The 22,201-nt window shown below is 34.6% G+C and overlaps 1 protein-coding gene across 11 annotated transcripts in view; it reads right to left on the reverse strand.

Annotated features, from left to right (window-relative positions):
• Positions 1-22,201, reverse strand: part of BCLAF1 (BCL2 associated transcription factor 1) — a 28,624-nt gene that overhangs the window by 2,927 nt on the left and 3,496 nt on the right. For 2 of the 11 annotated variants that reach the window (XR_009453408.1, XM_059700410.1), the window contains exons 2-12: positions 21,715-21,818; positions 18,732-18,845; positions 16,898-17,809; positions 15,025-15,690; positions 14,691-14,860; positions 11,837-11,942; positions 10,664-10,748; positions 8,177-8,352; positions 6,928-7,108; positions 5,707-5,853; positions 13-225 (exon numbers count right to left, since the gene is read on the reverse strand). Coding sequence is in view for 9 of the 11 variants with exons in the window: in XM_059700410.1 (XP_059556393.1) it covers positions 13-225; positions 5,707-5,853; positions 6,928-7,108; positions 8,177-8,352; positions 10,664-10,748; positions 11,837-11,942; positions 14,691-14,860; positions 15,025-15,690; positions 16,898-17,809; positions 18,732-18,835 (2,760 nt within the window). In the remaining 2 variants the exon portion in view is untranslated. Of the gene's footprint in view, positions 1-12; positions 226-2,447; positions 2,576-5,706; positions 5,854-6,927; positions 7,109-7,879; positions 8,044-8,176; positions 8,353-10,663; positions 10,749-11,836; positions 11,943-14,690; positions 14,861-15,024; positions 15,691-16,897; positions 17,810-18,731; positions 18,846-21,714; positions 21,819-22,201 lie in introns of those variants that run through there. The other 9 variants (XR_009453409.1, XM_059700417.1, XM_059700411.1 and 6 more) reach the window with 9 other exon arrangements.

Below are 22,201 nucleotides of genomic sequence, written 5' to 3' on the forward strand. Positions count from 1 at the left end.
GAAATTGTCTACCTTTTCTTCTTTACGCCTGTCCTTCTTTTCTTCATTATTTTCCATGGTCTCTTCTTCATCTTCAACAATCCCGTCCCCTTGGTATTTGTCATGAGTCCATTTTGGACTGCTACCTGACTTTTTGAAGTTAAAGCGCCCTCTGCCACGTTGAAAAGTACCACGACCTCTTCCTCTTTTGGCCCAATAGTCCACACCATCGTCTCTGTCATCATGCTACAGAAAGGTTAAAAACAATCACCACTGAAATGTCTTACTTGTAAGGAAAATGATTATATCCCTAAATCATAAGTCATGGTATAAATTTCCTGATTTGGTTTATGAGGTTGGTAATGTTTTAAAACAATAAAACAAAACCAGTAAAATAACTTTTCAACAAAAACTTTGTCAAAGCAAATAATTACATTATACTGCTTAGTAACCCAAGCACTGAGAGCTGCCCAGACAATTTTTTGGAAAATCCCAACTGTTAAATTACTGCCAAATTTCAGATTTTTAATTTTTTCCTTTCCAGTATTTCAATCTAAGTCCACTTGTTACTATTTATATTGCATGTAAATGAGACCAACATTTTTCCAAAAAAACTTTAGTCATAAAGATGTGAAAAAGTTATAAAAATATCATTACAGTAACATCAACATTAAATAGGTGGTATGAATTATACCTTACATATAGAAACAGATTTTAAATCTGAGATTTAAATCTAAATCTATGTATATTACACATCAATCTTCAGGGGTAGGTCATCTCAAATCATGATGATTTCTCCCTAGAGAGTATTTCTCCCTAGAGAAATACCTCAACTTATTTATTCTTCACCAATCTGAAGTACTGTAGCTATTACAATCCAATCATAATTTTTCACTAACTGCATTCAAATAGAGTTTCACAAATTAATAATAATTCCATTAATCAAAACAATCTGCAAAACTAAAAAGTACCTGACTTTGTGGACAAGTCAATGAGTATTACATTCCAAAGTTCTCCTGTAATGTAATTTAATTAACTGCTACCCCCCTTCACAATTGAGAAATAAGGCAAAACGATGCCCCTGTAGGAGACAACAGGCATAAATGCAATGCTGCATAACCTATGGATTACTGATATTGATCAACTGCCCAAGTCACTAAAACTTTTCTTCAAATTATATATGAGCACATTTTTCAAAACAGAATATGCCTTTGTGCCTATTCATGTACTACAGATCACCCTCCTGCATGACTTAAAAAGCTCAATTACACATGTAATTAACAGACTACATAAAGAACATTTACAATTCCTAATTATCTTTACCAAACCAATGAAACGTTACTACCTAGAGGTGTGTAAGACTCCATAAAAAAAAAATTTAGCAACTATCAAAAGTATAAATTTCAATGCCATAAGGTTTAATTTGAAACTGGAAATAAGCCATTTTAAAATAGTCTGCCATTCAAAATAATGCTCATGCAGTTAGATAATTTCAAGGCTTCCTTTGATATCAGCACACCCAACTCCAAAGTTGTTGTTTTTTATTGTTTGTGTATTTTCACAGTATTCCCTAAATTTGTGGGAAAAGCAAACAGGTTTTGTCGTCAGAGGCATGGGTTTATATCTTAACAGAAACTTTGTGACTTTATTTCATTTTAAAAGAGAGAACCTTAAGGAAACCCAGATGATCTGTAAAGTGTCCAGCCCAGTGTGTGACAAAAAAGGTCTCAATCTACTGTGCTGTTTTATAGTGTTTACTATGGGAAGTCACTGTTTCTGATCACTTTCTATGTATTTATTTACTTATCTAATCCTCACAACCCCACCAAATACTGTTACTAATACCACTTCAGATATGAAAAAACTGAGGCATGGAGAAATTGAGTAACTTGCCCAGGGCCACAGCAGTAGTCCTTTGCACTACCCTTGTACCACATCACCTACAGAATACATTTCCCAGTAATCTTGGTAACAGTGAATGATTACCATACAAGGCAGCTAAGAGTAGAAAACAGAAAAAGCAGTAGCAAAGCTAGACATGAGGTTAAACTAACCAGTACTTTTAAATTAACAATCATTTTAAACTGGGCTAAAAAAAAAACACAAAAAACAAAACAACCAATGGCTAGAACATTACACTATATAATGTACTTCAGAAGTTAAAAGCATACTAATCCTCAAGTTCTAACACCCATACTAACTCTTAATCCTCCAAGTTTAATCTTATTACAACTTTTAAAAATTATTTCACAAATGATAAAGGGCCAGAGAAGTCAGATGTGTGCAGTACACAATTAAAAATGTTATACACGGAGGCCATATTGACAATCAAGATCTTTTGAATCCCTTTATCTCTTCTCCATAGAATGATCAAGTATCAAAGGGTTAAATTCATTAAAACTCCAATCTTGAACCCCCTTTCCCACCAAGGGTTTTTTTCTCTTCCTCAGGATACAACATAAACTCACCACCGAGAACTTGCCCACTGCAGCACTTTTCCACTTGCTCCAACTTCATATACTTGCCCTCCATAGAATTTCAGGTTCTAAGACTATTATATCTCCCGGAGTACTTATTATTGAAAATATCTCCATATCTGCATAAATCCAAGTTTTAAGATAGGAAATTTCAGAAACGTATACAATAAATGTTACTATTACTCAGTACTGGATGGACAATTCCGTGCTTGCAGAACCAAGGCTTTGGAGCCAATACATGGGTTCAAATTCTGACCCCACTTCCACTAATCATGTAATATTAACTTTGGTCAAGCTGCTCAATTTCTGTACCTCAGTGTTTTCCATATGTAAAAGTGAAGTAATGGCCCCACCTCAAAAGGATTTTATAAGCATGAAATAAACACATGTAAAACACAGATTTATGCCCAGAGTATCATTATTACTGAGTATTATGTTTCATCAATATAGAGAAACCTTCCATGCTGGTAAACTGTTTTGAAAGAATCTAGGGGAATGTGTATAGTTTTCAATCTCATTTCCTCAGAATCATATTTTTGTTTATACTCCTATTCTCAACATTAGTTGTCTGAAAAATCAAGTTATCTTTACAGAAGATGCAAAAATCTTTTAAATTTAAATATCCATGTAAAAAAATGAGTTGTCATTTCAATGGCTCATTAATTAAGACCCGAAATAAGCCTGGCAGGTGTGACTCAGTTGGCTGAGCATCTTTCCATGCACCAAAAGGTCACTGATGGATTTTTCTCTCACACATCCATGTTTCTCTCTTCTCCTCCCCCCTTTCTAAAATCAGTAAAATCATGTTTTTTTTAAAAAAGGAACCAAAATAATTAACTTTGGGAATTGATTTATAAGAAAAAAATGTAGTGTTCATTTTACTTCTAGTAAACATCAGTTTGTGCCAAACGTACATGTATGCTTAATGCAGAAATGTAAATTTTTAAATATAACCCAGAACAGCAACATATAAAATGTTACTACTTCTTAAAATAACACACCTCTTAATTAGTAAAACTGCTAATTACAGACCAACCTAAAATGATTATGTCCCAATTTAAGGTAAAAATATGATACTAGGTTATGAAATAATGCCACAGGAAAATGAAGGTCTGGCCTAAATTAAATATTTGTACAATAGAACAAGTGTTTTATAAAATCTACTAATTTTACTTCTCTTTTTGACCTTTCACATTTGATCTACTCTCTGGCATTTTTATCATCACCCAACTCCTCACCCCATCTTTCAAAGGTTGGCCTTTTAATCTCTCCTCTTCTGACTGAGAGATCTTATAATGGCTTTAGTTGTGTCCTATAAAATGAGGCTCCTAAATTTCTCTTTCTAGATATGCATTAAACAACTATCCATTGCACATCTCAACTTGATTTATCCTGGGATTTGAAGAACTGAACTTAATCTCAAATGGGTTTCTTTCCCTTGTGTCCCTGTACCTCAAGAGAATTTCTTCTCAGTCAGTACCAATACCCAACTAGTGGGTCTCTGAGTAAATCCCCACAAATGTTACTTTCTTCTCTCAAATCTAGCCCCTTAGCTCACTCAAAATCACTCAGATGTATCTGTTCACAACCATGATTCTTCTAAAACTGCTTAAAATCCAAACTTACAAAAGTATTATGGCTTTCCACAACTTAGCTCCTGCTTTGGCTTTATTTTCCAGAACTTATACCAACCATCTAGCCACTTGAGTCCTGGAATTCCCTGTATCAGGATCATCTGACCATCTTTTAAGCTCAAGATTCAAGCCAAGGTCCTTTACCAAGTTTTTCTGAATCACTCTTGCAATAATCCACCATTTCCTCCTTTGGAGAAAATCCGTAATACATATTTAGAATGCCTGCTTCTCCCTTACTAGTTTCTAAGCCAAAAATGGAATTATATCATATTTCTCTTCCCATCCTTCAGACCTAGAATAAATAACAATCTGTTACACATAAATTCTGAAATCAAAAGAGATGGATCTTTTAAACTGTTCTATACTGTAACAATAAAATGCCTTTCACTTTCCAGATTGTCAAGTCAAACAACTCAAGCATAAATTTCTCCTCATAGGAGTACATGCTAAGCAAACATGCATAATGTACTCTGAAAAAATTTAACATTTTTTGGACTCTTGGTCATTAACCCTACCAGACCGCTGTACCAATTTTTAGGTAATTTCCACACAAAGGTGGAATACTGGCGCTAGATGAAAGGTAGACCTATTTTCTACAATGTCTCCAAGTTCCATCTTATTCTAACCACTTGTTTGCATGTAACTAACATTTTTCTATATCATGTTGGTTTTTTCTCTTTAATGCTCAGGAGCCCAGGTATAGGGGACAGTTAGGTTCAGGGCCTCAGGTCTGGTAGACTTAAAGTACCCAAAAAAGAGGCAACTGGGAACTAATTTCTAAAACAATCATATTGTCCATTTTCCAAAAAAAATATCAACCTACTTCAGAATATAGCTCTATCCTCTAACTTAGCTGATGTGCCATGGAAATTCAGATTTATTCAAATAATACATTCATAAAAGCCAAATGGAAGATACAATTCTGTAAATCCAGTACTATCTTCCTACTTGCTTCAACGAAACAACTAGGTCTGCATAACTAATCTCTGAAACATGACTTCCCTGAGAAGCTATGACAAAAATGAATGCTTCTGTGGTAATAGTTTTGGTGTTTCCTTAAGTCTGTGTCTGTAATGCAGGACAGACCCTTCTCCTCCATGTCAAACTGCAGAAAATTCCCATCACTAACTAGAGAATCTTTCATGACCACCTTCTCTTGTTTCATTCCTTAGAAAACTACTTCAAGTAAAGCATCACAAGGAAACATCAAATTAGTGTATCTAGCACATTCCCGTAATGTGATTTTTCATCCTCCTTTTGCATGTAGAATTCTTCTCGTTTTGCACTGAAACAATTGGCTATGATAATAGACAGTAAATCTTAATGAGAAGTTTCTACAAGTTTCACTGTCTTATAGACAGATAACCTATATTGAAGTTCTCTGAATGTGGCTATCAAATCAGGTATAAATTTGATACCCTGATCAGCCCATAGGTGATGTCAATAAAGAACAGACTGGACTAAAGGAACCCACATTTTCAGTACTTCAAACCATCTGGGTAATGAACTTTTATTTAAGAGTTCCCACACTATGGTGAAATCTTTTCATAGCAGTGGATATCTGTATGCTTTGAAAATTAATGCAAACCAAATAAAGACAGATGTCTAACACCCACCAAGAAGTACTTCTTGCTCTTTGGGGTATATTCTGGATCCCATTCCTCTTCCTTCGGTCTCTTTTGAAAAGTAGTATTTGAGTTGTTTGGACCAGTATTTGTCCCAGCAAAAACTCCTCTGGCTCTTCCTCTGCCTCTAATTCGAAACTGATTAACATTAACAAAGTTGTTTAGTAATGCAATTAAAGGTATTGAAGTTACATGCACTCTTAATTGTACTGCAGTAACAAAAAACATATTTCCTAATTTCCTTCCTAAATCCCAACTCATAGCCACAAAGGATGGAAAGGATGGCCATTTTATATCATGGGCAAAAAACACTGCCTTCTGAAAGTGAGGTTAAGAAGAAATGCACAAAAACTAAGTGTTTGAATACTACACTTTCCATGGCCTGACCCAGTATTTTTAAATAAAAATAATCAAATAGGTTCTTTTCCCTTTGACTAGCCAAAAGAGTTGTCTAATTCCTTTGAATTATCATAGGAGCCCCAAGTGTTCAACTATACCTATCATCAGTTAAGCAATGCTCTTCTTTTTCTCAATGATCTACTCAATGAACTCTAAAATAACCAACTGGAACTCGATCAAGATAGGAATCTGAATCTAAAAATTAAAGAGTCAAAAGAATATGCACTAAGAAGTTATTAAAATAATAATTAAAATATGAAGGTAATATGTATGCTGTGTAGAATAAAAAGTTATGGTTCTTATGGTTGATACACATATAAACAAGAACTTGAAGAAGACAGGGAAAAATCAAAATGTTATAATACAGAGACAAACATATGGGCTTTTAAAAATGTCTTTAGGTATCTTTCCAAAACTAAGTAATTTTTTTTAAATGGGCCTCAATCCATAAATGTCCTTGACTCTTGGACCTTTAAGCATTATGTATAGTTATTAATTCCAAAGTTAAGAAATGTATCTAGTTTATATAGATGCTTCTAGATCTCAAAATGGCATTTCTTTTAATCAGGCAAAAACATTTATTACTCTGTGTACAAAGAAAGTATCATCCCACTCCAGACCCTCCTCCCTTCCCCTAAATGGCATTACTTAAATGAAGATACTTCAAATACAATTTCATTTTTCAAGACCAATTCTAACTACAGGAGTAATGACTCACATAACAACGTCGAAGTCATATAATTTAACTGTCCTTATGTACAGTATTCTAAGGTAAAGTCCTATCAAAAATTCAAAGATAATTTTATCACTTACAAAGGTTCCTCGTGGTCGACTAACTCCTGCAAAGCCCGAGTATTCTTTTAGTTCATGGTGAGTTTTAAATTCTTCTTCTCTTTCCTTCTTACTTTCCTTTTCTTCTCTAGAACTGGGAGAAGAAGGTGATGCTGAAGAGGATGAAGATCGAGAATGATCTTGCTCTCTACTTTTATGTTTACTGAAAAATAAAGAAAAAAAAATGTGCTATCTTTAAAAACGATGAAGAACCTGTTGAATCTTATAATAAGAGGGATATTTTTCAAGCCAAAAAACTATCCCCTATTACAATGATTACATAACTAAAGTAATTGGGTGTTAAACTTTGACAGTCTGTTTCCATTCTCCTTCAATATTTGTTTTACACCACGACTGAAAATCATACTAGTAGTCTGGAAACTTCAAGTATGAGGTTCAGTTTTTCCATATTTTTAACTTTTTGTTTTTGTTGTAATTTTAAGGAAAGAAAAAGAAGAGTAGGAAAAGGCAAGTTTCAAAACGACTGTAGTTTGTATACCATGGTGAGAATAGTTGGTATGGTTTGGGCCATTTCTCCGTTATAGAAATAAAAAACACATGACAGTACAATAAAAAAACACAAGTAAAATCCACCATTTACCTAATGAATACCAAAAATAAAAAATAAATAAAAACAATTATCTATGATACTTAGTATTCCTATTATTTATTTGACACTATGGTGATCAATATTACACGATTCTAATACAACACCCGAAAAGGTCATACCTGCAATAACTCTTACCACTGCTAACAGTATCCATGGAAACATTACTTTGAAAGACTAACACACATTGCTATTTCATAAAAACTAATCCTTCCTCCCCCCATCTCTCCCATGTTAAACCACTAGATATCAGTTTAAAATTCTTGTACTCTGGGTGTTATGAGTTGAAAAAGTGCGGAATCAAGCATAACGAACCAAAGTTCTTACACAAACTGTTTCTAGAAATGCACTGCATTGAAGTCCAACCTCCTGATGTAGCCTGGATAATAGGACACATTAATTTGTCATTTTTTTTTTTCAGTGTTAGCTTGCTATTCCAAAGTTTTTGTCCTCATCCACCATAAGCCGAGTAAAAGACAAATACATTTTTGCTGTAAAACAAATAATTTTAATTGTTTAAATTTAAATATTCGATTACACAGTCAAAATTGAAAGCAATTAAGCTGACAATTATAAAAGGCTAATTAGAAGCTAAAACCTAATTCAGACAGTTTTAACAATTACCTGTCATCTTTGTAAGATTTGTATTCCTTGTAATCTTTTGGAGTTTTTTCCTGCTTTCTTGACCCACTGGATTCCCTGGAGCCCTTGGAATCCCCCCGTTCTTTGCTTCTTTCTTTTCTCCGACGATCAATGTCATGCCGAAGATCAGCAGAGTCACACCTTAATTTTTTATCTCCCTATAAAAGATAGATACAAAGTAACTTTCAGGGGAGAAAGAAAAAATATATTTATGTACATATATAGCCAAATTTTTGCCAGTTTCTAAAGTGACATTTTAGGATCAGAAAAAAGAAAGGATCATAAACTACTTCCGTACTTAGTTTTTGTTAAAAAAAGTGTAGTTGGTTGTTTTTACTAAGTCGTTATGTACACAAGTGCAGTGAGACTGGAAAAGTTATTAAAATCTATCTTAAAAATCCTAAATTTTTGTGCAAAACAATCCATAAATTTTTATGCAATAATTATTTTTCCACTCAGCAATCCTATTATCCTCATCTCTCCAAAGAGCATTTTTTAAGGACTTGAACATTGACAAAGGTTATAATCTATAGTTGTGATGTAGCCATCTGCCTATAAAGTTAAGATATCCTAAAGTAATGGTTCTAATTACTTAAACCTCATTATCATCAAGCTCTTTCCAAAGAAGATGACCAACCCAATAAAAACCACTTAAAGGAATCTGTAATTTCCATAACATGCAACTATAATATGATTAATGAAACCAATTCAAGTTAAACAAGGGTAGAAACAAAGCCAGAAAGACATTATTCCCAATCCTGTACTCAGTATCTTGGGCCATATACTGCCCTTTCTCAATTCAGGTATTGCAACGGACATTAGTTTAACTGGGTCACAATTCACCTCCTTCTTGTTCCATTGCTTTTTCAAATACTATATAATTTAGGAAGATGGAAAGAGGAATCTAGGAATGAAGAAAAATTACACATCAGTAAGATGCTAATAATGTGGACATCCTTGCTAGTATTCAACAATTAGTAGTACTGGGAAGTCTAACTATAATATTCATAAGCATTCATAAACCTGAAAATATAAGTATATATCCAAATAATATCAACTACTCACCTATTTGCTCCCAGGCTAACCAAGAAAAAAAATCAAGAGCAAAAACCTTCCTATTTGCCTAGGTATTACCAAGCCCAAAAGTACCAAGCTAAAGGACTAAAGGAAAGTGGAAATAGTTTATAAACTCTAAATTATATGTATATTACACATTAACATATATATATTATTCATTCCGACAGGAAGATGAAAGATAAAAGGCAATGGCATATCCACTTGTCCATCCATCAGTAATAACTATTTTTTCCTCTCCAGTTCAAAAACCGGTATGAGTAACTAAAGAAGCAAAATACTCAGTGTCGGAGCACAAGGATAGACTAAATTGTTGGTGAAACAAAACCGACACTGAATCCAAGGTATTGAAAGTAAAAGCCAAAATTAGTATTCACTTCTCAGAATTGGCTTTTCCAAGATCAATATACTCCATGCAAAGAAACCCTTTTCTTTCTAATCTATAAATTCCATATCTAGTAAGTCATATTTTAAAAATTTGTACACAACTATTAAAAGCTTCTAGTAATAAAAGCACCAATGTTTCCATAATAGGCTCATTGTTCAATAACTTTCCAAAACAGATGTAGTCTCGTTTTTCTGAATGGAAAACCAATGTCCAAGAAGCTAAATGTTTTCCAAATATCAGACAGTATTTGGTGACAGCCAGAATTTCAACAAAGCAGTACTTCCAAGTCACCTAACCTTTTCATTACAGTTGCTCACTTTCTACTTTTCCCCAGAGTATCATCTAAGGCCGCCCCGCCCCCTGCCACCCCCACGAATGAATTTCATTCTCACAGAGCCCCACCAAGCCAGTTATTCATAGGGGCCTCTCTCAAGTTTAAAAACATTCATCCTCCAAAATCCACACACATTCTAATATGACATATAGTTTTTGTTCCAAACATTCATTTGTAAATCAGTTATTAGGATTATTTCTTAGTCCAGAGCAAAAATGCTCAGCAGCCGTGGTATTACTTCTGTGAAGAACCTACAGATTTAATTTAGGCATACATAAATCAAGGAATATTTATTCCAGCTCATCCATTTCACAACAAAACTTTATAGAAACCCTAATATAATTTGTATCATTGCTTTTAAAATGTCCCTTTGTCTGCCCATTGATTCTTTACCCTTTTCTTGGAAGTAATTTCTTCCTTTCATTAGCATTTTTTAAAACTACTCTTGACTTAGGGAGCAGTTGAGATCTTGCTCTCTGCATCTATCAACAGTTTGCCAAAAAAAGAGAAAAATCTACTCTTGGTTTCTTAGATACATGGTATACTGTCAGCTTAATTTCTTCTAGGAAGGGAATATTGTGTGAGCGTAAACAATTTGCCTAGACAAACTATGCTTAAAACAATATTAACAAAGCTAAACTTAACATTAAAAAACTGTCCCTTCAAAACATACCTTTTGAATTTCTTCTTTGAAAACTCTCTCTTCCCCTGCTAATCGGGTATGCTTCCTCAGGGCACTTGGAGAGATGTCAATTCTCCTTAATATAAAATAAAGTCTATTTGTAGTCACATTAACTTAATGGTACAAAAAAATCCTTAGAATTTTTCATTTTTGTGAAGAAAATACTAGAAAGGTATTTCTCTCCCAATCGACTAATTTAGCATAGTAAAATTATTAATCTAATTACTGACAATTAAGAAATAAAACTATTTCTATTAAAAATGAATTAAAATGTCTTTTTCAACCAGATTTTTATATATAAATGAAGCCTAATCTTTATCACACTTAATCAAAAAAGAAAATCTGTTTTAAGTATTATCACTTTAAGTGTCCATCATCATATAATTATAATACAAATACAATTAATATCCTCAATGAAAGTAGAAATAGGATCATTTATTCCTAAGTGTCCCCAATATTTTTAAATATTCAGTGGCTCTCTAATTTTATTCTGCACCTCTCCTTGCCTTTTTAAGCTTGTGTCTGTCAGGAGCAGCAACTCAGCACTTCCTCAGCAGTCACCAAAAACCACACCTACTATGTAGTAAGTACTAAGTTATATATTTTATAGCCAATAATACTAATTGTCAACACCCTGTAAAATAAACATTGTTATCCTTATTTTGTAGATGAAAAAAAAATAATGTTCAGATATTACATAACTTGTTCAACCCAATTCAGTGAAGTGACAGAGCCAGGATTTGAACTTATACTTCCCTGACTTCAATGTTCATGCTCATTTCATGAAAAATAATTCTGCCTCTTAACCAAGCATTTTTATTTTACAAACTTATTGGAATTAAATTAAATTCAAGGGTTACTCTAGGCATCCAACCCCCTTCCAAAAAGCAAACGTGCTAATAACTATTTTAATTCCATACTGGGGAGTAATAAAAGAGTAATTAAATCTTAACAACCAGTTTAAAACAAATAAACTGAAAATTAAGAATAAACAATAAATTACCAACTTTTCAAGAGCAGAAGTATATTTATTCAAGGTATAAATCAGGAATAAAGCCAAAGTTCATTTGTATCATGATAATAACAGTTCCAATATAATCTTGTTTAAACAGTGTTTTCCTATCAAAATAGCATTTTTATATGCCTGTTCAATAGTACACATACCTGTGTATCTCAGGGCTCTTTTGGCGGGTACTATGTTCTTCAGTGGCTTTCTGATAGGAAGTGAACCTCTCATTTAGGGTCATCGCAGGTGATTTGAAGTATTGCTCTGTTGAATTAGGAGAAATACTGCCCAATTAGTTATCTTTACTTTAAGAGGGATATTCATTTGTGACAGAAGGGCATGTAGCGAGTGAAAAGAAAATAAAAATATTCAAGAAACCTAGCAGAAAGGAATCAAGTGTTACAAGAGTTCCTCCTACCCTGTCCCTTTTATAACTCTTGTACCTCAACAGGAAACTGATACAAAGTTCCTCACAGGTCCCTGTCAGTACTACATATAATACAAAAACAATAAATAGATTAAACTGAGAGTCTCTAATTTCATTTCAATAATGCACTATTTCATCAAACAGAACAAAAACAAATGTGAATATCCTTATACCCTGCCAATTATGAACAAATTGAAGTTACTTCAAGTAATCATTTGCAGAAAATAAAAATGACATAACTACATTGTTGGTTTTAGTAAACAAAATTATTTCATCGAAAACTATACTGACAGCAAAAATTGGATTTAAGAAAAAACTTAATACTGCTATTTCAATTAGAAAATATTTCTCAATTAACATTCATTAATTACTCCAAAAATCTGGCATCTTGGCAAACCTGACAGCACATTTGATATTAATGCCTTGTCTTTCAACAATTTTTAAATTAGTGATATCAATACTAATTTTTAAACTAGTTTATGGTATGTTGTAAATGTAAAATACAGAAGAGGTGTAAGTCATGAAATGTCACATTACGAAGCAAGCTATCTGCTTAACAGGTCAACATACATCTGTGTCAACTTACCGCCCAGTATCCAGCACATGTCTCATAACCAATTAAAACTTGAAACGGCCACTACAAGGGTAGTGCCTCAATCTTAATTCCATGAAACCCAGGAATTTGAGCTAGCAACTCAGTTTTTATGCCATTTTTGCCAGGAAGACAGAAGATTCAACTTTGCCTGTATCTTTCAACAGCTATTTTACTTTGAAACATGGATTTTGCCATTTCAAAACATATTCCAGGACCTAGTTACAATGAAAAAGAAAACATCACTGGGCATTTTCAGCTCTAGATTAAGTAAGAGCTGTTTAGATCGGTTGCACAATACCAGTAATAAAACATAACTACAGTTCTTTAAAAAAAAAAAGAAAATGAAAAAGCAAAAAATTTTATCAAAACCTGATCTCAAAATTCAGCAATAAATTGTAAAATGTGGAGACAGGTCAAAAAAATGTGAAAAAAGAAAAATGTTAATGTTTCCTATTTTATGTACCACATTAATATGGTCATAAACTGTTTCACAAACCCAGTTATAGCCAAATAACAAAAGAATTTTGTTACCATGCTTAAATAATTACAGTAAAAAAAAGAAATTCATCAATTATTCAGTTTTGAAATATCAAGTGCATAAAGAATTGCTAGTGATAAGTTTCAGCTATCACAATGAGTTGTTCTCATGTCAAAAGACAAACTTTTTTTAAAAAAAATGGTTTTTAAGACCAACAGCCATGGTGACTCCTGAATAAGAATCTATTTCATAGCACACTGCCTTTTAAAGACAAAAACAAAACAAAACTTAAACCTAACTGCCCAAAAAGTCATACCCTAAACCTTTGAAACTAATTTTGAAACTACAATTACATAGTGGGGAAAATAGCACATCAGAACTTCAGTGAAATGCATACCTTTATCATCTTTAGTATCTAAAGAAATCTCACCATTATCCTAATTAGTAATTATTCATGTAATCATTACTAATCTACTTTTAAATTTCTTGGAACTTGTTTACCTTTTAAAAATCCTAATATGGCCCTAGCCGACTTTGCTTAGTGGTTAGAGCGTTTGGCCCATGGACTGAAGGGCGCAGGTTCTATTCTGGTCAAGAGCACGTACCTTGGTTGCAGGCTTGATCCTGGGCCCCAGTCGGAACATGTGCGGAAAGCAACCAATAGATGTCTCTCTCTCACATCAATGTTTCTCTTTGTCTCTCCCTATCCCTTCCACTCTCTCTAAAAATCAATGGGGAAAAGAAGTAACTTCAGGTAAGGATTAAAAAAAATAAAGTAAAAAATCCTAATATGCCCAGCTGACATGGTTCAGAAAAGAGATTCCCGGTGAGGGCACATGCCCGGATTGTGGGCTTGATCCCCAGTAAGGGGGGGCATGCAGGAGGCAGCTGATCAGTGTTTCTCACTGATGTTTCTTTCTATCCCTCCCCTTTCTTCTCTAAAAATCAGTAAAATATCTTTTTTAAAATCCTAATAATTTTTTCCTGGTTTATTTATCATGTAGAAAAGGTAAGTATTATAACAAATTAAATAATACAAAGACAAGATAGGATAATCCAGTTTTCCCACAGGTTTCAGGTTTTAAAAGTTGAAAAAATTCTTAATATTCAGTAACAATGCTGTTTGACTTTGTTATAAATCCATGCCAAGTACATTATAAGTCATACACATGCAGGTAACGGAAGGTAATCTGTAAGCATTCTGCACTTCAAATACAGTATAATGGCACATTTGAAAAAAACTTTCAGCATTAACAAAATCTGTATTGTGTTTAACCATGATATAAATTTTTAGGGTATGTTTTAGCTCTTAATATTTCAATCGGTTTTTATTAAATATCATCATGCTGGCAAGACTGAAAGCACTCTTCATGAAACACTCCTTTTTCCAAATTTTTAATGCTGTCTGTATTCTTGCTATCCCTAGGCTACATTAATTATTAAGCATTGCTGTTCATTTTCTTCTATTTGCAGGAGAAATTCAATACACAATACTAAGCATACTAAACATACCTTTAACGTGATGAACCAAGGACACAATGTGCTGAATAAATGACTCTGAAGTGCTCTTGCTGGCCTGAGGCAACTTAATGTGGTCAAAGATGGATCGGAATTCTTGCTCCTTCTTGACAGAATGGACAAGTGTACTAGCAAGTAGCCTGTCTTTAGTCAAGGAAGCAGGTCTGGAACATATCGGTACACACACACACACACAAACAAAATATACCATTGGTTTGAATATGAAAATGGGAAATGTATTCAGAAAATAAAAAAATTAAATGAAATGTTAACCAACCACCCACATTTTAAAAGCCATTATATTTACTGGGCATTAATGTGAAATTACCTGTTAGAATCATCAAGAGGAACAGGGGCCATTTTGAGTTTGACTTCAGGACGATGAGAATCGCTGGCTATCATTTTAATCCTAAGTGGGCTCTCCTCTCTGAAGGTAGACTTTTCTCGTGCATCCAGATTCTTATGTAGAGGGGGACTGTAATCAAAGAGGTCTTTGAGCTTTTCAGACTTTACCTGCTCAGGTGACTGAGTTTCTTTCTTTACTGTTATTCTCTCAGAATTTTTGTCGTCTTCCTTGTGCTTATCTTTTGTAGTGCTAGGCCTTTCCACTACATATCCAGTCTCTTTAAGTTTATAATTTTTTTCTTCTCTAAATCCATCACTTTCTCTATTGCCTTTCAGTGAAACTTTGGACTTGTACTTGTTTCCTTCCTCCTCAGTATTCCGGTGAGATGTAGTAGCAAAATTTTTACCCTGATCTGCAAGGACTGACTTCCTGAACTGTCTATAATCTTCTGTCTCCTCTGTGTCATCCCCTTCTGAATCATTAAACTTTTGTTTTCCAGACTCTTTATCACTGAAGTAATCTAGGGCTTCCTGATCTTCCCATTCTCCCTCTGCCCTCCCTTTCTCTGATCCTTTCTCCTTTGGAGCCTCTTTATCCCTGGTATTACCCCTATCAAGCAGGAATACTCTAGACTCTTCATCTGTGAACCTGTGAATAAGCAAAGAAGAGGATGGTAACTCTGGATTGCATTCACTGTGGATAACTTGCATACTTAAATGTGTTGCCCAATACCACAGGACCGGTAATGAGAGGGAAAAACCCTACTGAAAGTGTTTTCAGATTCCACTTTTACAGTAAAGGCATCCATATAGCACTTAGGTACTGAGTTTTTAAATCAATTTATGTAGTAGACTTCCTGAATTTTGAAAAGCAGAAGCCATTCTCAAAAACCTATTCTTGCCGAGACCGGTTTGGCTCAGTGGATAGAGCGTCGGCTTGCGGACTGAAAGGTCCCGGGTTCGATTCCGGTCAAGGGCATGTACCTGGGTTGTGGGCACATCCCCAGTAGGAGATGTGCAGGAGGCAGCTGATCGATGTTTCTCTCTCATCGATGTTTCTAACTCTCTATTCCTCTCCCTTCCTCTCTGTAAAAAATCAATAAAATATATATTTTTTTAAAAACACAAAAAACAAAAAACCTATTCTTATTCAGTCATAGCCCACAAATCTGCACTAACATCCAAATTCCCAGAGATCCTATACCATACATCACAGCTTAAGTTTAACTTCTGAGGCTAAGAATCACTAGTAAACTATTTATTTACTTAATAGTATTCTACGTATTTTACACAAAGTTTCTGATTATTTCATTTAGCAACACTTGAAATTAGAATTCAAACCGAGTATCTGTTTCAAATATCACTAGTCAGTAAGAAATACCATTATCTTTTCTATGGTCAGGCAGATTCATTAAAAATTGGCAGCTGACTATTTATAATACTACACAAGTTAAGAACATGAAATAGAATTGGATTATTTATATAGGTCACATAATGCTGAAGAGAACAAAATAAGCTTTTAATGCTCTAACATTACAAAATAATCTCTGAAAATTTTGTTTTTACATGTTAACAGTTATGCTTTACACTACTCATTTTTCGTTTACATTCTTAATTGTGAACTTACTGAAAATGGATAAAAAAAGGAGAAATATAAATTAGTTCTTATTAAAACACAACTTCCAAAGTTAAAGAGATGTAAGTAAAAACAATCTGGAATAAACTTATAAAGGAATTCATGAGTAAAAATAGCTAAATACATATAGCAATGCAATTTTAAGTCTTATAAATCCAAAGAGAATTCAAAGAATAAAACTATTAATATTTTCATCTAAATTCTCTGCTTTAGTTCTTACCTTTTTAAGAATTTTCCTGTCTTTGCAGTTTCCTGATCTCCACCATCAGGATAAAATGAAGAACGTCCCCTAGCCTCATCTCTTGGAGCATTCTGTGGTGTGATTGTCTTTGCAGGGCTTCTTCGTGAAGGGATGTGATGAATTGGACTATTCTGAGAAGGACTATATCGACTAGATCCATTTCCAACAGAACCAGACCCAGATCTTTCAGGACTATGCTGAATGGAATGTGAATGCTGAGAGGGGGTGTTTTTTGCAGAGTGGACTGTACTGAGCATGGGCGCATCAGAGCAAGATGAACTCTGACTAGGTGGCGTAGCAATTGGTGAAGGACTGTGGGGTGATCTAGGACTATTATCATAAGCTGAAAGGCCAGGCCAAATATCACCAGATGTGGCTGATGATTTATTAAACTCATCAATAGATTCAGATGGGTCATGTTCAAATGTATCTTTCGGTTCCTCCTGTGATTTATTTTTCAAAGGACTCTCTTCTTGGGGCTCCCCTTCAGATTTTTTGGTTTGTTTTTCCTGAGACCCTCGTCTTTTAGAGACAGGAGATTTGCTATATGGGGATGAAGAACGAGAAGAGGATGATCTTGGAGACCTAGAGGATCTGTATGACCGGCGAGATCGGCTTCGGGATCTTTGAGAAGAAACGGATCTTCTTTTTGGACTTCTGGAACGTGAACGACCTCGTCTAGGACTCCTAGAGTGTCTTCTGTTCCAGACAGGTCTATAGCCACCTCGATGATATCTACCTCCTCCACCTTGATAATACCCTCTACCCCTTCCTCTGTACCCATAAGGTCGTCTCATTCCTCTATTATTTCTGTAATCTCGACGATAATCTCTAGAATAAATACGATCTCTACTACGAGATCTTGAATACGTCCTGGAACGAGACCTAGAACTAAAAATGAAATAAATATCAATGCAATAAAAATAAACTATTCCATCCTACCATTCTAAATAGTCCTGGTTGAATATAACATGCAAATCAATTGTCAAAACTAAAAATGTACATTAAAAAAACAACGCATGTACACAAAAGTAAAAGTTTATTGTTTTTAATGAAAAAGTCTCATTTGTAAGGTAAATACTGAGAGACTAAATTAAAGACCTTAGAAATGAAGGCACAGAAAATGGGGGGAAAAAGACATATTCAACAGAACATACTAACAAATTATAGTACATTTACTCAAGCACTTAAATAGTGTAAAAGAATTTTTAACAGCACAGAAAAATATTCATCAATGAAATACCATTGGCCAAATGCACACATAATATAAAGTTAGGCTTAGAAAAATAATACAAAAAAATCATAAACTAGTATTAATTCTTAATGAGATTATGGTCACTTTTATTTTCAACGTATGGTTTCCATTTTCTATGCTAACTATGTATTACTATTTAAAGAAAGATACCTGAAGTTAATCATTTTTAACAAAATAAACTTATGGGTGCCTTGAGTCAGAATAGTAAGCAACTATGAAATCATATATAGATTTACTGCCAAATAATTGTTTGTTACTTTATCTAATTCATCTCAACATATAGATAAAAACAAGAAATCGCCATAGAGTGCACAGCACAGTAAGAATCTGAGATACAGCGTTAGACTAGCTGGATTCTAATCTAAGCTCTACCAGTTATTAGCTTACAACTTGGACAATTTTCAACTTCTCTAACTGTAAAATGAGGGTAACTGCAGATCAATTTGACAAGATTCTTTGAGAATATATTAATGAATTTAGCACTATTGTATATAGTAAGCACTCCATAAATATTAGATATCACTATCATTAAAAGACTTAAAAAGGACAGCAATTCACCTGTATCTCTTCTTTCTAGAGTGTGACCTTGATCTTGATCGAGAACTAGACTGTGATCTAGACTTTGATCTTGAAGAATGTGATCTAGAATTGGAGCGACCCATTTCTTTACTCCTAGTAAAATGAGAGACCAAAATAGGTTAAAAATCACAATATAATAGAAGTTTTACATCATCTAACTTATTTTTTACAAATTGAATTTCATAAGGAGAAACTTGTATCATTTTCAAATGAGTACTAAGCCAGTCAATTATTCCTAACTAAAAACTGTATTTTCACTTGCATGAAAGGTATCCTATCCGATATAATAAAACCCTAGTATGGCTGAAACCGGTTTGGCTCAGTGGATAGAGTGTCGGCCTGCGGACTGAAGGGTCCCGGGTTCGATTCCGGTCAAGGGCATGTACCTGGGTTGGGGGCACATCCCCAGTGGGGGATGTGCAGGAGGCGGCTGGTCGATGTTTCTCTCTCATCGATGTTTCTGACTCTCTATCTCTCTCCCTTCCTCTCTATAAAAAATCAATAAAATATATTAAAAAAAAACACAAACAAAAAACCCTAGTATGCAAATCGACCAAATGGCGGATCGACCAGCAGAACTACTGGTCACTATGATGCACACTGACCATTGGGGGGCAGACACTCAATGCAGGAGGCAATGGGGGGGGGGGGGCTGGCCACCACCCGCCTGTCACTGGTCACCCCACAGATCGGCCCTGATCGCTGGCCAGGCCTAGGGACCCTACCCTACATACTGGGAACAGTCTCTGAGATTTAAAAATTAAAACTAGCAAGGCTACTTTAACACTGAAAAAACAGGATGATGCAGCGATGACATGCATGGACTCTGGCTTGCACATTTTGTGGTCAGTCCCGATTCTGACACTTATAACTGTGTGACAAAGCCAATTACTTAATTTCTCTCTGCTTCAGTTTTTCCACCCATAAGATGGGGAAAATGGTATTACTGCCTCAGAAGGATCATGTTATGCAAAAATATAGCTGCCCATACAACAGCAAGATGCCTTTCACCCGTATGAAAAGTATGGCCACTGGTACATGCAGCATCCTGCGTTGCGGGAGGGATGTCCAACTGCCGGTTTAGGCCCGATCCCTGCAGTCGGACATCCACCAAGGGCACAGGCTGAGGGACCCCACCCCCCCACCCCCCATTCCTGTGCACAAATTCCGTGCACGGGGCCTCTAATTGTATATACTGAAGACACAACAGAAAATTTCTATGGACTGCCCCACCTATGTGCCTCAATCCAAAAACGTAGAAGTCAGAAAGAGCAGTAATACCAGACTGCAACAGTATGTTAGATGTTATTCCATGCCCAATACAAATGTCTACCTCTTCCATAAAAAAGATAGTATCAGAGTATTACAGATAAGAAATCTGAGACACCTAACCGGTTTGGCTCTGTGGATAGTGTGTTGGCCTATTGACTTAAGGGTCCCAGGTTCAATTCTGGTTAAGGGCTTGTACCTTGGTTGTGGGCACATTCCCAGTAGGAGGTGTGCAGGAGGCAGCTGATCGATGTTTCTCTCTCATCGATGTTTCTAACTCTCTATCACTCTCCCTTCCTCTCTGTAAAAAAAATCAATAAAATATACTTTAAGAAAAAAGAAATCTGAGACAAAGAAAATACAAGTTAGCATAATATTGAAGAAAAATAAACCTACCAGACTCTCATCACAATGCTTTATGGCCTTGAAATGGGATTAAACTGACCACTTCATGTACACAATACTGACTGGAATGGTGGATCGTCTCCTAGTTGAAAAAAATCTCTGGCGTCATGACTCTACTCTCATAATAAAAATGGATTTATATGACAATGCCTAGTCTACTTGTAGCTTTCTGGTAAGAAGATGAAAAAGAATAAAAGATAAACTGGAGGTATGCTCCAAGAAAGAGATTGGAGCTACAAGAAAAAGCTTTTAGAAAAATTTCTAAATTCCCACTAAATTACTCAAAATTAGTAATTTCTATAAGTGACTCACTAAACTTCTAATAACCTGCAACTGCCATATATTTAAACCATTTCTCCTACCACCAAATATTTTTAAGGCATTTATTTTACCTACCTTGCCTTTGCTCAATATTATGAAATAGTATTTAAAAGTTTAATTATGTCTGCATACTTCCTCATGAGAAAACATAAATGACAAATTCAAGGTTTCCGATAAATATTTATTTCAAAATAAAAGGTAACTATCCTTATATACACAAATATCAGCTTTGTCTCTCACTCTTTATTCTAAGTAAGAAAGAAATACATAAAGACAGTATGCTCTTCAGAATTGTAGTGAGGACATGTAACACACTTAAAAGATTAGGCATGCCCTAGCTGGTTTGGCTCAGTGGATAGAGCATTAATCTGCAGACTGGAGGGTCCCGGGTTCGATTCTGGTCAAGGGCACATGTCTGGTGCGGGCTCGATCCCCAGTAGGGGCGTGCAGGAGGCAGCCGATCCAGGAGTCTCTCTCATCATGGATGTTTCTATCTTTCTCTCTCTCTCTCTCTCTCTCTCTCTCTCTCTCTCTCTCTCTCAAATCAAAAATATATTAAAAAAAAAGATTAGGCACAAAGGAAGCAATCAACTTTCATTACATTAGCACCAATGTAAAAGGGAAAAAACCAAACTATGGAGCTCTCTTGTATGTGTAAGGGAAGATAAATTAGACAAGATTATTTTGTCTCGCTTTACTTTTAAATAGCTTTGTGTGTTCTAAGTCTTTAAATAGATGTGTTTATAGAAATAGAAGCAGACACACAACTTATAAGCAGGAGAGATAAAAAGAATCTTTATCCTAAAACTAACTTTTAAATCTGACTTACTCCATAAAAGCCACCAAAACAAACAAACAAAAAAGAGCTTCAGACCACATCACTTTTAATCATTCAGTCTGAATCATGAATGTAGCAGTCACGTTTTCTCAAGCTAAACTGAAAACTAGAAAAATGAATGTTATATACCTTGGGTTTTATGCAGGATAGAGCAATCAAGTGAAGTCTTCGAGATACTGTAAAATTCTTCCTGGAGAATATGTTCTCAGACAGTAAACTCTAAATTCAAATTCCTGGCAAAAAATAAAAAATATGAGTTTGATTTATGGCAAATTCAATACACAGTTTATAATGCCTCATACTCAGCACTACAATACTCTTAAAGGCACTAATGATTTCAGGGAAGGGGAAATAGACTTAGGAAATAAAAGTTTTAACCATAAAAGCTTAAAGAACTTTTTTGTTTTATCAGAATGCAACAGTATATCATTAAACTGAGAGCACCTTCACTTTTTAAATACTTCAATTCTAATTTCAGCAATATGGGCTTTACAAAACATAAGCTATGCTGTCATCCTACCAGAAAATTCCAAAGAAGCTAACATAATGCCATCTTGACATATATATGTAGTTAGTATTCTTAATTCTATAGTTTGTAAACTTATCTAAAATGAGT

This window comes from Myotis daubentonii, chromosome 6 (assembly GCF_963259705.1).
Source record: "Myotis daubentonii chromosome 6, mMyoDau2.1, whole genome shotgun sequence".
In the NCBI taxonomy this organism is placed as follows: Eukaryota; Metazoa; Chordata; class Mammalia; order Chiroptera; family Vespertilionidae; genus Myotis; species Myotis daubentonii.